Source organism: Bubalus kerabau, chromosome 12 (assembly GCF_029407905.1).
Source record: "Bubalus kerabau isolate K-KA32 ecotype Philippines breed swamp buffalo chromosome 12, PCC_UOA_SB_1v2, whole genome shotgun sequence".
Classification (NCBI taxonomy): domain Eukaryota; kingdom Metazoa; phylum Chordata; class Mammalia; order Artiodactyla; family Bovidae; genus Bubalus; species Bubalus kerabau.
The window spans coordinates 34,440,976-34,456,110 of record NC_073635.1 but is presented as its reverse complement, the minus strand read 5'-3'; the positions used below and the strand labels follow the sequence as shown (position 1 = coordinate 34,456,110).

The 15,135-nt window shown below is 42.3% G+C and overlaps 1 protein-coding gene across 4 annotated transcripts in view; it reads left to right on the top strand.

Annotated features, from left to right (window-relative positions):
• Positions 1–3,121: 3,121 nt before the first annotated feature.
• NUP58 (nucleoporin 58) overlaps positions 3,122–15,135 on the top strand; it is a 34,058-nt gene continuing 22,044 nt past the window's right edge. For 2 of the 4 annotated variants that reach the window (XM_055542526.1, XM_055542525.1), the window contains exons 1-5: positions 3,122–3,458; positions 8,240–8,379; positions 11,500–11,649; positions 12,279–12,416; positions 14,017–14,127. In XM_055542526.1, coding sequence (XP_055398501.1) covers positions 3,352–3,458; positions 8,240–8,379; positions 11,500–11,649; positions 12,279–12,416; positions 14,017–14,127 — 646 coding nt within the window. In that variant the 5' untranslated portion in view covers positions 3,122–3,351. The remainder of the gene's footprint in view (positions 3,459–8,239; positions 8,380–11,499; positions 11,650–12,278; positions 12,417–14,016; positions 14,128–15,135) is intronic. The other 2 variants (XM_055542523.1, XM_055542527.1) reach the window with 1 other exon arrangement.

Genomic DNA, 15,135 nt, shown 5'->3' with positions numbered 1-15,135 from the left:
TCATACACGTGTCATCAAAACTCTATCTCCCCCTTCTCTTCTCCTGTCATTTCTCATCTTCTCTTTTTTCAGTTCTCATAGAAAGGTAACAATACTAACACTTTAATGATTACCATGTGTCAGAAAGAGTACTAAGTGCTTTATCTGTATTATGGGGAAATTACTATTATCCTTCTCATTTTAAAGATGAGGAAAGTGAAATACAATAAAGTAACTTGCCCAACATCATGCAGCAGATAAAGCCTAGATTCCAGAGGTAAAGCCAGACAGTCTGACTCTAGAGTCTGTTTTCTTAACACTGTTCTGTATTGATTTGTTTTTCAAAATCCATTAAAAGTTTCATTTGTGGTAATTTGATAGGCTAGGAGATGAGTCTGGTTTTTTTTTTTTTTTTAAGTAAAATAATATCTAAAATAGAAAATCAAGGGACTTCCTTAGCAACCCAGCAGTTAAGCTTTTGCCCTTCCAATGCAGGTGTGCAGATTTGATCCCTGGTAGGGGAGCTAAGATCCCATATGCCTCCCAGCATGGCCAAAATAAATGTATGAATGAATAAATAAAATAGAAAATCAAATTCCATAAAGTACCAAATAACTAAGAAGAGAGTGAGGACTTACAAGTGCAAAATAGAAGGGAAAGTGTGTACGCAGAAAGGTAAGCAGGATGCAGAAATTCCTGCCAAAGGGCCATTTCCAAATCAGGTGACTTTAGTACCTCTTTTGACACTCTCACAGCACCCAAAGTCCAGGAGTCAAAGCATAGGGCCCATCTCAGGTAGGGCGCACAATGGGAGATTCTACCTATGTGAAGCCAGGACCAGAAGGAGTCTCAACCAATCCAGTGCCCAGAATACTGCAGGAAATTTACCTTAACATTTTACCTTTACCTAAAAAGGTCATTGAATAAATTTATATAACCTAGATTCCTCCCACCTAAAAGACTTTCAAAAACACTTTCAGGTTGTGAATATCATTTTAAACGTTTGGGATTAGTGCCTAGAAATGTGAGGGCAATAGAGGATGAGATCATTAGATGACATCACCGACTCAAAGGACATGAGTTTGAGCAAACTCTGGGAGATGATGGAGGGCAAGGAAGCCTGACATGTTGCAGTCCATGGGGTAGCAAAGAGTTGGACATGACTTAGCAACTGAAGGACAGCAAGGAATGTTAGCATAGCAAACACAAATCCTTTCTGTGTGTGTGTGTGTGTGTGTGTGAAATGCCACTCTATAATAAATTTTAAATAACCTTCACAATTAATTTTCCAGGGAAAATCATTAGCTACCATAAAAGTAACTAGCACAAGAGGAAACAATTCTTAAAGAGAGAATTTGCAAGAACAGCATAAGTGGCAATGAGTTTATAATTACCAGGCTTAGTTTGTTAAAAAAAAATTATGCTCATTATGTTTAAAGAGATCAGACATGATGAAAATATCTGCAGTGTATGGAGAAAAAAAATAGTTTCTTAATGATCTAGCAGACATGAAGAAGAACCAAATAGAACTTTTATAAATTAAAAACAAATATTTTTTCCTTTAAAATAAATTTTCCTCTTTTTTGAAATTAATTTTTATTGAAGTATGGTTGCTTTGACTTCCCAGGTGGCTCTGTGGTAAAGTATGCAATGCAGGAGAGGCGGGTTCCATCCCTGGGTTGGGAAGATCCCCTGGAGAAGGGAATCAGAACCCACTCCAGTATTCTTGCCTGGAAAATCCTATGGAGAGGAGCCTGGCGGGCTACAGTCCATGGGGTCGCAGAGCCCAACAGGACCGATCCATTTAAACATTTCGAATATGCACATGCACAGATACATAGTTGCTTTACAGTGTTGTATCTGGTGTCTCATTATTAGGGAACCAGTCCTGTCATGATGGTCCCACTCTCACGACCTCATTTAAGCCTTCAGTTCAGTTCAGTTCAGTTCAGACGCTCAGTCGTGTCTGACTCTTTGCGACCCCATGAACTGCAGCACGCCAGGCCTCCCTGTCCATCACCAGCTCCCGGAGTTCACCCAAACTAATGTCCACCGAGTCGGTGATGCCATCCAGCCATTGCCTCCCAAAGGCTCCATCTCAAATGACTACCAGGACATTGGGGATTACGTTTTCAACATGTGAATTGCAGAGGGAAACAGTTCAGTGCATATCAGGTAGCCCAAGCTCAAGGCAGGAGAAAATGCTGCATTAACGGGAGCTTTGAGATGTCAGGTTATAAAGAGACGTGACTTATAAGCCACTGAGTGCCACAAGGAAAGAGTCATTGGGTTTCTGATCAAGGCAGTGTCCTGGTGGGAATTGTTTTGGAAAGCAAATACGGCGGTTGCTTATAAAATACATTTTACTGGAAAAAACAGCAGGTAGGAAAATCCTTTTCAAGAGTAACGTGACAACCTCTGATGGAAAAACAAGGTGCATCTACATTTGGTGCAACTCAAATGCACCACAGCCCGCAAGCCTTTCTTCATCCTCCTGCCGGAGGGAATCTCTTTAAAACCCCGTTTTTCTTATGTGTAAGATTTGCTTAACGGAACCCTTACATCGTTCTCGCTTCGGAACTTTTTTCGTACGGTCCACTGCGCATCTTCCCTGGCAGGCGGCAAAGATATAAGCAATAACCGAGATTCAAGAAAGCTGAGCGCCGAAGAATTGATGCTTTTAAACTGTGATGTTGGAGAAGACTCTTGGTGGTCCCTTGGGCTGCAAGGAGATCCAACCAATCCATCCCAAAAGAAATCAGTTCTGAATATTCACTGGAAGGACTGATGCTAAAGCTGAAGCTCCAATACTTTGGCCACCTGATGCGGAGAGCTTATTCATTTGAAAAGACCCTGATGCTGGGAAAGATTGAGGGCGGGAGGAGAAGGGGAGGACAGAGGATGAGATGGTTGGATGGCATCACCGACTTAAACTCCGGGAGTAGGTGATGGACAGGGAGGCCTGGCGTGCTGCAGTCCGTGGGGTCGCAAAGAGTCAGACACGACTGAGCGATTGAATTGAACTGAACTGACTAAAACTCAACAGAACTGAAACCAAAGCCCTATCCCAGCGGGACCTCCGGGCACCGCCCTCGTCCGTCCCAGGGCGCCTTGCGTGGCGCGCTGGTCCCGCCCCTTCCCAGCAGCCCCTGCGCGGCGGGCGCGCTTCCGGAGCTGCGTGCGCGCGACCAGCTCAGACGTGCGCGGCGCGGCTTCCACCCCGCCCTCAAGCCTGTCTTCCCGGCTGCGGGGCTCGGCGTTCGCGCCAGGTCGCGGCTCGGCGGGAGCGATGCTGCCGGGCCCACCTGGGCCTTAAGGCGGGAACGGCGTGCCGACCCTTTAGCTTGCCGACGGCGCGCGGAGCCCGCAGCCATGTCCACAGGGTTCTCCTTCGGGAGCAGCACGCTGGGTTCCTCCACCGTGGCCGCTGGCGGGAGCAGCACGGGCGGAGGTTTCTCCTTCGGGACCGGGACGTCCAGGTAACTGCGAGCGGCCTCTTTCCCGGCGGGGCTGGGGGCAGGCGGCCTCGGGGGCTGGGGCCTGAAGGCGGGGGCGAGTTGGGGTGGGGGCCTGCGGGAGGCAGCCTGAGGGCCGAGGGGCCTGGGGGACGAGGGGCCTGTGAGGGGCGACCTAGGAGACAAGTGGCCTCTGGGGGCGAGGGGTCTGTGGGGGGCGACCTAAGGGACGAGTGGTCTCTGGGGGGCGAGGGGTCTATGGGGGGCGACCTGGGGGACTAGGGGCCTGCGGGGGCGGCCTTGGGGACGAGGGGCCTGTGGGGGGGAGACTTTGGGGGCGAGGGGCCTGTGGGGGGCGGCCTGGGGGACAAAGGGCCTGTGGGGGCTCCCTAAGGGGCTGGGGACGGCCTGGGGGTCGCGGGCGGCGGGGGTGGGCGGCCTGGGTGGGGAGGCTCTGCGGCGGCATCGCGGCTTCCCTGGGCCCATCCCGGCGCTCTACTGAGGGCGCCCATGAATGTCAAGCGGCTGAGTGGATCTCAGCTTGTTGGGGTTAGAAAAAGACAATAGGAAATTTTAAGGGGGGACAATGTCAAGTCTGTCCCCGATAATTGAGACGCCGTTGCAGGATATGTGGTTTGGGTCGTTAATGATTTCCTGGTTATTTTCAATACGGTTTCAAACCTTTTGTGCTTCATGGAACCCTATCTGAGCTTTTGTGGGGTTTTTTTGTTTGTTTCAAATACTTGTTACAGCACTTATTGGTCGTAATTTCGAACAGTCTCTGCAAATTAGTATAACGCAGGTGAGGGCGTTGCGTCGACTCGCATTGTTCTTTACTTGTCTTGTAAAATGTAGGCTCCATCGTCTTCGTTTTTTGTGGAGCCTGCTACTCACCACCGCCCGCCTCCCCCCCCCCCCCCGCCGCCCCCCCGCAAAGTGTGACAACCATTTGGCTAGCTGATCTCCAGAAAGAGGCAATTAAGATAAAGATCTTTTTAATGATGTGAGATTTAATCTTAAATTCAATCTTTTGAACATAAAAGTGGAGGAGATCATTAAATCAAGAGGCGTGTGTAGAATGAATTACAAGATAGCTCCTGAAACTTGAAGAATGTGGTTGTAGATTATCAAGGCCAAAAAAACACACCAAAACAAAACCAATAGCTTTGTCTGTACCAAAAGGGAGGGGGATACAGACTATGCAGTGAGGTCAGAAATCTGGAGTTTTCCTTAATAGCTCCTTCCCTCATAATCAGTAAGGCCTGATCTTTTTAATGCTTCACTTTCCATTTGCTTTACTTCCAGAGACACCACCCTGTTGTAGGCTCTTGTCATTTGTAGAACAGGCTCCTATGTAATAGGCTCTCTTTTAGGTGGTAAAATAAGTCCTGTTCTCCTGAAGCTTACATTCTTATGAAAATACTTAAGATTCCTGCCAAGTTCTCAACCAGTGACCTTTCTCATGTTAGATGAAAACTGCTTCCATCTTCTACTTTGATTAGTTACCTGGGATCCCAATTGTCTCAGCTGCATTCACATCAGCTTTTTTTTTTTACCTAACATTATCGCCAGGGTGAGTAAAATTTTTTGTTTCCATTGCCTTTCATCAATGATTTTCTGCTGTTCTCCAAATGAAATAAAAATGAATCTTAGCATGGTCCACCAGACCCGGTCTGGAACCTCTTCAGATATCCTGAGCCCACCTCATTTGTTTGCTCCTATTCAGTAATATAGGTCCACTTAAAAAAAAAAAAAAACCACAAAAAACAAAACAAAAAAAGCCTGCAGGCACACCAATAAGTAACTGAAACAAAGTTTCAACTAAAGATACTACCCTTACACTTTGATATTTTCTATGCACTTTGATCTTTTGATCTTTTTCTTTTTTGACCTGATACTCTTATTTTCTTTTTTTTTTTCTCCTTTCTTTTTTTAAATGCTGGTTATTCCCCTGTGGTGGATCCTGATCTTAGTTTGAAAAACACAGCTTGGGTGTTTTCTCAGTTCCTCAGGTGAAGGCCAAACCCCTTCCAACTTGAGGGCAGTTCCCTCTGCTTGAAATTGTCCTGCCACCTGTGGTACTGAGCTGATGCTTGCTGTGGGCCTCAGGTGCTTACAGCCCAGGGAGGCTTTTTAAGACCTGTCAGCAGAGAGGGGTCTCCGTCCCTTACCTGATGTCAAAGCACTTAAACAGTTGTGGTCAGTTCATTTCATTTTTTGTTGACTTGTTTATTGTCAGATCTCAGCAGTACAGTGTAAGCTCCATGATGATCTTTTCATGCTGGTTTTCCAAGAGACACAATGGAGCTCAGTACATACATGGTCAGTGTTGTGCGCTAAGTTGCTTTGGTGTGTTTGTCGAAACCCTATGGACTGTATAGCCCAGCAGGCTTCTCTGTCTGTGGAATTCTCCAGACAAGAATACTGGAGTGGGTTGCCGTGCTCTCCTCCAGGGAATGTTCCTGACCAAGAAATTGAACCTGCATCTCTTACATCTCCTGCATTGGCAGGCGGGTTCTTTACCACTAGCACCACCTGCATGAATGATAAATATTTCTCTGGTTGGAAACTTCCTGAGGTCAAGGTCTTAAGCTCATTTATCACTCCAAGACCCTGTGACAGTGCCTGGCCATATAAAACGGCTTTTATAAATAATTGTTGAATGATTAATAAACTTGAAAAATTTATACACACTTTAGAAAGTCTTGGGAAATTAATAAAAGAAGAGATGGTCTAACACCTGCCTATTGAAGTACTGGTTTGGAGACCTAACATTCTTTTGGGAAATCATTTTGGGGAAGTTACTCTCCAAGCTTCAGTTCCCGCATCTGGGAAAGGGGTATGATAACATACTGTTTATCTCAAAGGGTTGCTGGGTGAAATGAGCTGGTTTACTCTGTAAATGTCACTTGTTAGTTTAGCTCTGAAGTCCACAGTAAGGCCAGCAGGGAAGGTAAGATTCCATTCCAGATCTGCCTCAGTCTTCTGGCTTTTCTACAACACATTCTGTTGAGGAATTGGCAGATAATTATATTGTTTAAGACAGTAATTGATTAGGTTTGGGGTAGCTTTTTGTTTTTCAGTGAACTTCTCTGCCACAGGGAAATTTCTCCTTTGCTTCTCTGGTGAAGTAAGATTTCACTTTGATGTATTTTCTTTGGTAATGTTTTCAACTTTGTGAAGTTGTGAAACACTTCATTGTGTCTCCACTTGTCTTAAATTGTCAAGAAATTTTAAATACTTGTCTTAAATGTACATACTTTCACTGTGTATCTTTTGTATGTTCATGGAAAAGCAGCAAAAACATGGAGTTGCTGATTTGTTTCGGAGCAAGGGGAGCATAATAAACATTTTCTTAATTTGATTCTGTTTCGTAGAATGTGATTTGATTCAGTTGATTGTGATTGTGGGTGAGGCCTTGCCGCCCTGCTCTGCCAGCCCCCTGTGCTTGTGTACCAGGGGCACGCACGCATTGCTGATGAGGACAGACACAGGGTGCACCATCTCCTTCTTCCTGCTCAGTGCTGATGACCGATTTCAAGTTCTCCTTCCTTAAAAAGTTCTTCCCTCTCTATTCCTCTCACAGTGATTTCCTGGCGTAATACCTTGTACATAGTGTGTTTAGTTGAATTTATAAGTGCTCCTTAGGATAACAGTAGCAACAACATTTATTGATTGAAGTTAATGTGCTCTTCATAATCTCTAAATCTTTATAGAAAATCCTTGTTATTCCCATTTTGCTTATGAGGAAATAGAGGCTCAGAAAGGGTATGTCACACAAGTGCCAGGAGGTTGGAGAGCTGGTACTGGAGCCTGGCCCAGTCACTGCTGCCTGCCCCTTTAGTTGAAATGCCGCAGGCTTTGAAGATTCTTTTAAAACTGACCTTGAGTTGTGTTGTGCCATTTATGTCTATGTGGAAGGGCAGAGAGAGAAGAAATAAAGATTTGGGCATAGGATGAGCGGGATTTCCCTTTATGTTATACAGGTTATAATCACTCTCAACTCTACTACATAATTTTTGAAGTCTCAGATTGTCAAGATATTTTGGCTTGTTTTCATAATTTGTTCTCCCATTTATAGATAGCAAATTTGAGCCTCTGCAGCTTGCTAAGAACAGTTGAAAAGCTGTGAACTTTGTTCACATTACTTGTCATTGTCAGCTGCTCTTTTTTAAGCTTTCAGAGGCTCTGAAGAGCTCTGACCTCTGCCAGTTTCACATTGTTGTGGTAGAGGGTAGTTTTGCTTTGCAGGTTCCTTGTGCCAGGACACATCTGTTTGTGTTCCTCACCCCCAGTCCCAGTGGTGGTAATATAGTGATAGAGAGGTGGTGGAGACAACTTAGACTTAGTTTTCTGTTTCTGGTCATGTGTTTCCTGTAGCAGTTGGGGAAGGACAAATGAGCTTAGCAGTGTGAAGTGTACATACTTAGTTCAAAAGGAGAATGATCCACATTTATAGGACTTCCTATGGTTGTTTTAAAATACGTCAGCTTTCAAACAAAAACTGGTGAGAGCAGAATATGTGTGATCCTGTTTATAACTCTTTGGGATCTGAAATCCTAGCTGCTCTAGATCCTACTTTTCTTGAAGAATGATGTTGCCTTTTTTAAAGGATAATTTTATATGTGGATTTATTATTAAAGAGATAAGAAAAATATTTGAGCTTGGTTGGTTAAAGGTAAATTGTTAGTTATTTTTGTAACCTGTGGAGATGCGTGAGATACTAACTTCGAAGAGCTAGCTTGCATTTCTCTTAAACAAGTATTGGCTCTAGTAGACTTTACCTTGTGTTTTTTATAAACAAGCAACCCTACTGTGGGGCTCAATTTTGGGACCCTTGGGAGCACCGCCACTCCAGCTACAACATCTGCTTCTGGTGGATTTGGAACCAGCCTCTTCGGATCTAAACCTGCCACGGGGTTCACTCTGGGAGGAACGACCACAGGTAAGGGGGATCATCACATTCTAGGGAGTGGGTTTGGGATATTGATTCTTTGCAGGTTCTGTCCTCTGTCTTCTCTCTTTACAAGAATCATCATTGGTGGTAGACTTAAAAAAATAGCAAATACTGATAGGAAAGGGCCAGAAATAGGGCCAGCCATTAACTGTGATTTACTTCAGTGAAGGAGGGACAACACACATATATCTAAGGATGAAATAAAATAAATCTTCTTAAATATAATGAATTAAAGTAATTCAAAAGTTTGTTAGATTACATAACACAGTGTTTTACGTTAGTGAAGATTAAGTCAGGTTTAGAGTTTGGACATTAATTTAGCATATGTGGGACAGTCAGTTTCCTATTTTGCTGTAACATTATAATTTACATCCCAAAGAGATGTCTTAGATTTTTTTTTTTTTTTTTACTGTTACAAACAATAGTTTCAGTGGGAAAGGGCAGGAGGTAAAGCTTTCTGGTAGACATTTTAATAATAATAAAAAAAAATATTTTGTTATAAGCCAAAAATAGGTTTCACTGGCGCCACCATTTAAAAGTTTGCTTCCTTGCTTACCTTTGTCCTCTGCCCACAGAGCCTCTTGGTCTCGGTTGCCGCCTTTGGTGTTGAGCTGCCAGCCTCACTGTGGCACTGGCCACGGAAGGATGTGGGAGTGCTGTGAGAGTGCCTCTTGAGGCAGTGCTGATATTCTGTTGGGAGCAGCTTTTTTTTTCTCCTTGCCTGATTTTGTTATAGGCAGTAGTTCCTTGCATTTTACAACTCAGTCCCTAATTAACCAAACTATATACAGCTTGTAATAAGGGAACCAGTGCTGTAGGAAGAACGCTAGTGTTAGTTGTGATTGTGGTGGAAGATACTGTGTTGCCCGTCAGTCTTACCAGCAGTGTTACAGCTCCCTCAGGGTGGTTTCAAATCCTCCGCTATGACAGGGCAAAGGAGTGCAGTCTTCCACTGATGCTTCAAGCTTATTTCTCTTTTTGTCTCCAGCAATAACAAAAACTATAACTCAGGATTAACTCTGGGTAAGGGTTTCTGAGGGGAGGTCCCAGATCTGTGGTTTCCTGCTCATTCTTGGTCTCTCACAGAGTTGGGCTGTAGAAGACAGCATGTGAGGACCTGATACGGATAACAGATACTGACTTCTCAAAGAGCCTTTCAGTATCTGAGTGTTTAAAAAATAAAAAAATTGATGACTGTAATCCTTTTCAAATTCAGAAAAAAATTTAAATACAGAATTTTTTTGTCAAAATTTATTTCACAGTTATATTTTTCAGTCATTTAAGCTCTTTTAATGGAAAAAAGGTACCAAACTTTAGGCCAAAAGACTTGGAATTAAGCATCGGTTGTACCTCTAAATAGTTGTGAGGCCTTAGACAGTCATGCTGCTGCTGCTGCTAAGTCACGTCAGTCGTATCTGACTCTGTGCGACCCCATAGACAGCAGCCCACCAGGCTCCCCGGTCTCTGGGATTCTCCAGGCAAGAACACTGGAGTGGGTTCCTTCTCCAATGCATGAAAGTGAAAAGTGAAAGAGAAGTAGCTCAGTCGTGTCCGACACTTAGTGACCCCATGGACTGCAGCCCACCAGGCTCCTCCGTCCATGGGATTTTTCCAGGCAAGAGTACTGGAGTGGGGTGCCATTGCCTATCTGGCAGCTAGTTATCTATCAAAGGAGGGTATTGGAATGAAAGGTTTTAGATTCCCTTCCAGCTCTATACTAATAGTTCTCCATCATGATATGCTGCTAGGAATGAGGGTAGCCAGGGCGACAGTTGCCTTGACCTTGATGCCAGGGCGTAATGCAAAAAGATGAGAGGACAGTGAGAAACCACAAAAGTTAATTCATTTAGCCAAATGCAGGTTTAAAATTGAAATAAATCAAAGATTTGTGGACTTTCTTTACTTGCATGCTGCTTGCCTGTTATCCACAGAAAGCATGTCTGTTTATCACTGAAGTTTTAGACAGGATTGGTTACATGGTCAAGCAGTTGGCTCCTCTTGTGAGATTTTAGAACCTATATGTGTCCAAAGCACATTACCCTGGCAGGGACTCCAGTTGTGGCGGGGGCAAGCCAGGAGCATGGTTTCTGGCTTCTTTTCTCTCAGTTTTCACGAGAAGCCAAAACGCAGGTCATTCATAATTTCTTTGTGTAATAATTTTGAGCTACTGCTTCTGGCTGTGGCCTTGAGTCTGCATGATGCTTTCAATATTGAGATTTAGCGGAATGTGCTGGAGGTGGTGGTATCCCTGAAGTAGAATTGACAGAATGCAGGGGAGAGAAAGTATATCATGGATGTTCATGGTCTCCGGCTTTAGCAACCCAGATGACTGTGGGGAGTTTAGGGAAGTTTTTATAGGGAGACATGTAGAGCCCAGAGGGACATAAGGCAGAGATAGCTTTGGAGACTCAGATAGATATCGACTTGGACCCATGAACCTACAGTTGAGATTCTGAATGTGGGCAAGAAGCTTTAGAAAGTGAGAGAGCAAAAATGGAGCCAGATAGAGTATGATTTAGTAAGTAAACAGAGATACACAACTGGTTTGTGTGAAGTATCAATAGACAGAACGGGGAACTAAATTCAGTGTTTCATCATAACCTGTAATGGAAAAGAACCTGAAGAAAAAAAGTACATATTTATAAAACTGAATCACTTTGCTGTACACTTGAATCATTGTTAAATCAGCTGTACTTTAAGAGAAGTGAACTGAGGAAGGAGATAGACAGGGGGGACTGGAGGAGCCGCATGGGGAGGAGAAGAGAGGCAGCTGGGCACTGGTAGAGGAGCAGAGGAGGAGAGTTGCCAGCAGCAGAGGAGGTCTTTTAATTTAGTCTTGGAGAAGGAAGACTTTTTCTGTTGAGTATAAAAGAAAGGGGAAGCGCTGTTCTGGGTAATTCTGGAGGTGGGGCAGAAGGTGAATTCCAGTATCACCACCTCAGTTGGATTTTCCTCTTCGGTGTCCACTGTGATTTGGTGAATGATTTCTCTCGTTTATAAGTGCATATATCTGTTCTATCTACACAAAGTAGAATTTTAGACTTTTAGGGTCCTGATTGATACCGGTATGCATACGGTTATGGTAAGATGGGATTCTTTTTAAAACAGGAACGGCAGCCACGACATCTGCATCTACGATAGGCTTCAGTTTAGGCTTCAGCAAACCCGCAGCGTCCGCCACGCCCTTTTCGCTGCCCATCGCCTCTACCTCGGCCAGCGGTCTCACGCTCTCGTCTGCACTGACATCCACTCCTGCAGGTGAGGCTGTTGGAGAATAGTGGCATTTTCTAGTTTTATTCTCATTTCATTCAGTTAGTGAACACAGGTGTCCACCTTTAGAAAAGGTAACTTCAGTTGGGGAAAATTTTTACTTCAGTCATTCAGCAGTGTTGACGCACTGAATTACTGGTTTGTGAAGATCTGCCTTGAGCATGAAAGCAGCAGAGGCCCTCTTGGAAGTTGGTCTCTTTACAGAGCAAAGCAGGGTACTGGATGAGAGGTCACGTGTGAACCTGTTCCTGTCTGCTTTGTTCTCAAGGAACATTCTGGTGACAGGGGAGGATAAAGCGTGCATAAACCTTGCCTGGTTAGGAGTCATCTGGTTTTGAGTGTGGAGTTGGTAGTCTGGGTTGAAAACTATTACTGTCTGTACTCTCTCAACTGATACCATGCTAGTATTAACCAAAGCTTATGCTTGTCACTGGTTTTTGCTTTAAAGGTAATATTTCTCTCTGTTATTAAGTATATGTAATGTTATCTTTAGTGAATAGTTTTCCGCAAGAGCCAGTTTTATCTTGACATCAGTTTAAGAAAATGCTTTGTATTTTCTATGATGTTCTTAGAAATGATGTTTCTTTTTGAAGTCTTACAGTTTTCACTTTTTATAGCATCCACAGGATTTACCCTGAATAACTTGAGTGGAACAGCAGCCACAACTACCACTGCCTCGACAGGCCTCTCTTTAGGGGGGGCCTTGACTGGTTTGGGAGGCTCACTTTTCCAAGGTACAAGCACAGCAACATCAGGTAAGTGTGATACCTACTCTCCAGAAGAGTGAATGATAAAGTTTTTAATACATAATTGGATATCTTTTATCCAATTTATATATTTTAGATATAAATATTTTATATTGATATTTTAGAAATAAATTTTCTCAACATAACTAGATAAGGAGACAAAGAAGGACCTGTTTCAAGAGTCAGCAAACTGTTCCAAAGAAACTTGTCTTTTGAATAAATGGCACTTGGATAGTACTGAATTGTTTAGCCTCTAAATTCACTGTGAGAGAACTTGACCTTCTGACCCTGACTGGGTTCTGGGAATGGCTTTTTGTTACAGATGTTAGAAAAGGGTATTAGAGTGCCTTGAAGGCAAGGCATTAAAAGCAAATATTAAATGATTTTATTAGTTTTTTAGGTGTCTCCTTTTTTTTTTGGTGAGTATCTTCTAATAACCAAATCACTAGGTTACTATAGCATACATTTCTTTGCAGGATAAATATTTAAACATCTTTCCCAAAGATTCCAGTGAGATCAAAACACAAAAACAATAGAAGAGTCAGGGTTGCTTTTGTATCTCTATGTTGAGTTTCGGTTGACACTATTCAATGCTTACTTTATGTTTTGTTAACCTAAAAGTGCCATTGATTTTTTAAAAAATTCATAACATTTATCCAGCTGTGTGTTTTCCACACATGGTCAGGATTTAAATCCAGTTTTCATTTATCCCATGCTCTTATCCAGTACATTCTGCTGTTTTCTGTTTTTAAAGTAAATAGAGTCTTGTCTAAAAAGAACACACTTATGTCAGCTTGAGAATGCATGGACTTAAATGATTTACTAGGGCAGGGTCTTTGAAGTTTTAACTTGATTCAAAGGTGACTTAAGTTAACTTTGATGACTTAAGATTAACTGTAGTCTAGTTCTTCCACGTCCTTTTGTCTGTGAAGTAGAATTTAAATAAGTGAAGTCTTTTTTGTTTGTTTGTTTAATCAAAAGAACTTGAGAATGTGAAATTTTGATGTTTCGACTGCAAGTTTCTATCAGTTCTTTAAATTTCATTAATAGTAAAACTGTTTGCTTTGTATTATACTAAAAACCTTATAAATTCATGCTAGATTATTTCTTTTTCCCCAGCTTTGTTGAAATATAATTGACAAGTAAAACTGTAAGATATTTAAAATGTACAACTTGAAGATTTGACTGAATACCTTATTTCCCCCATCAAGTTAATTTATACATCCAGTACTGGATGATTTTGAAGTATAGAATTCCAAAGCATGATTGGAAGACAAATAATCACCTGAAAAATGTGCACACTAAAACTACTTTGATATGCTTTAAAAACATCAAGTACAATCTAGTGTCCATGTACATCAGTTAATAGATGTATTCTGGCCCTCTTGATAAAAATCACATCATCCAAACTTCATATAGCACTGAATACAAGTGAGATTATCAGTCTTTGTCCAAAGCATGCTCTGGACTTGTTTCTTTTTATTTGTCTAAGTCAAGCATGATGATAAGCTGGGATCCAACTTAAAGGCGTTGAGTGTGTTGGTCATTCGGGGAAGTCATTATGTATTAGGGTGATGAACTTTATCAGTGATGTTTGGCTTGTTTGTAGGACTTGGACAAAGTGCTTTAGGCCTGACTCTGGGAACTACAGCAGCTACTTCAGCTGCTGGCAATGAAGGCCTCGGAGGTATAGATTTTAGTAGCTCATCGGATAAGAAGAGTAAGTAATGTTACTGTAATTTTACATTCTAACAGTCCTATTGAGGGAATTAAATTCGTGTCTGAAAAATTATTGGTTAAATATTCAACAGGGAAGTTTTTAAGTTTGCATTATATTTCACAAATTTTGTGTGTTATGCATTTAAGATTTTATTTTTGTAAAGGACTCAGATTTGTAGGTATGTTTGTCTTACGTAACTATCTGAATCCATATATTAATACACATTTAAAAATCGGGACCATGGTCCATGTGTTGTTTTGTAACCTGTTCTTTCTTGTGTAATATATCACAAGGTTTAATCAGAGTCAGTAATTCTTTACAAATATTTTAATGTGCTTGTCATCAGTTTTATGAATGGATGTATCATCATTCAGTCAGCCACCATCCTCCAGTCAGTGTTTGTCTCCAGACCTTTGCTCTGGGAAGTGTCACTGTACTGGGCACCCTTGCAGAGAGAGGCAGTGTGGTGGCCAGCCCGTTTGCTGGCTGTAGATCCTGGCTCAGCTGTTCACAAGCTCTGTGACCATATTCAACCTCTTTATCCTCTTGGTGCTTTATGAAGTAGGGGAAATAACAGTCCCTGCTTCATGGGGTAGGTTTGAGGATTGTAAAACCTTAGCAGAGCCAGGCACACAGAAAATGCTGTTTGATTTTATTATGAGTTTTTGTTCATATTTTGGTTATTTCCTTAAGGCAAATACCTAGAAATTGAATCATAGGCTTAAAGGGAGGGACATTTTGGAGTTCCATTGTATATATTGTGAAGGTGCTTTCAAAAAAGATTTACTCACTAACTAGTATGAAAATGCCCTTCTTGCTGTGCTCTTGGCATGCCTAATATTCTTTAAAAAAATTTTTCCAATCCAAATGCATTGTGAAGTTGTTTTTTTTTTTTTTTCCCCCTGTGGTTGTTGGTTCTGTGTGTGATTTGTTTTGATGAAAGCATGTTCCTCTGGAGTGCATACATACATACTGCACTGAACCTCTTTGAAGAACTTAGAATGACGT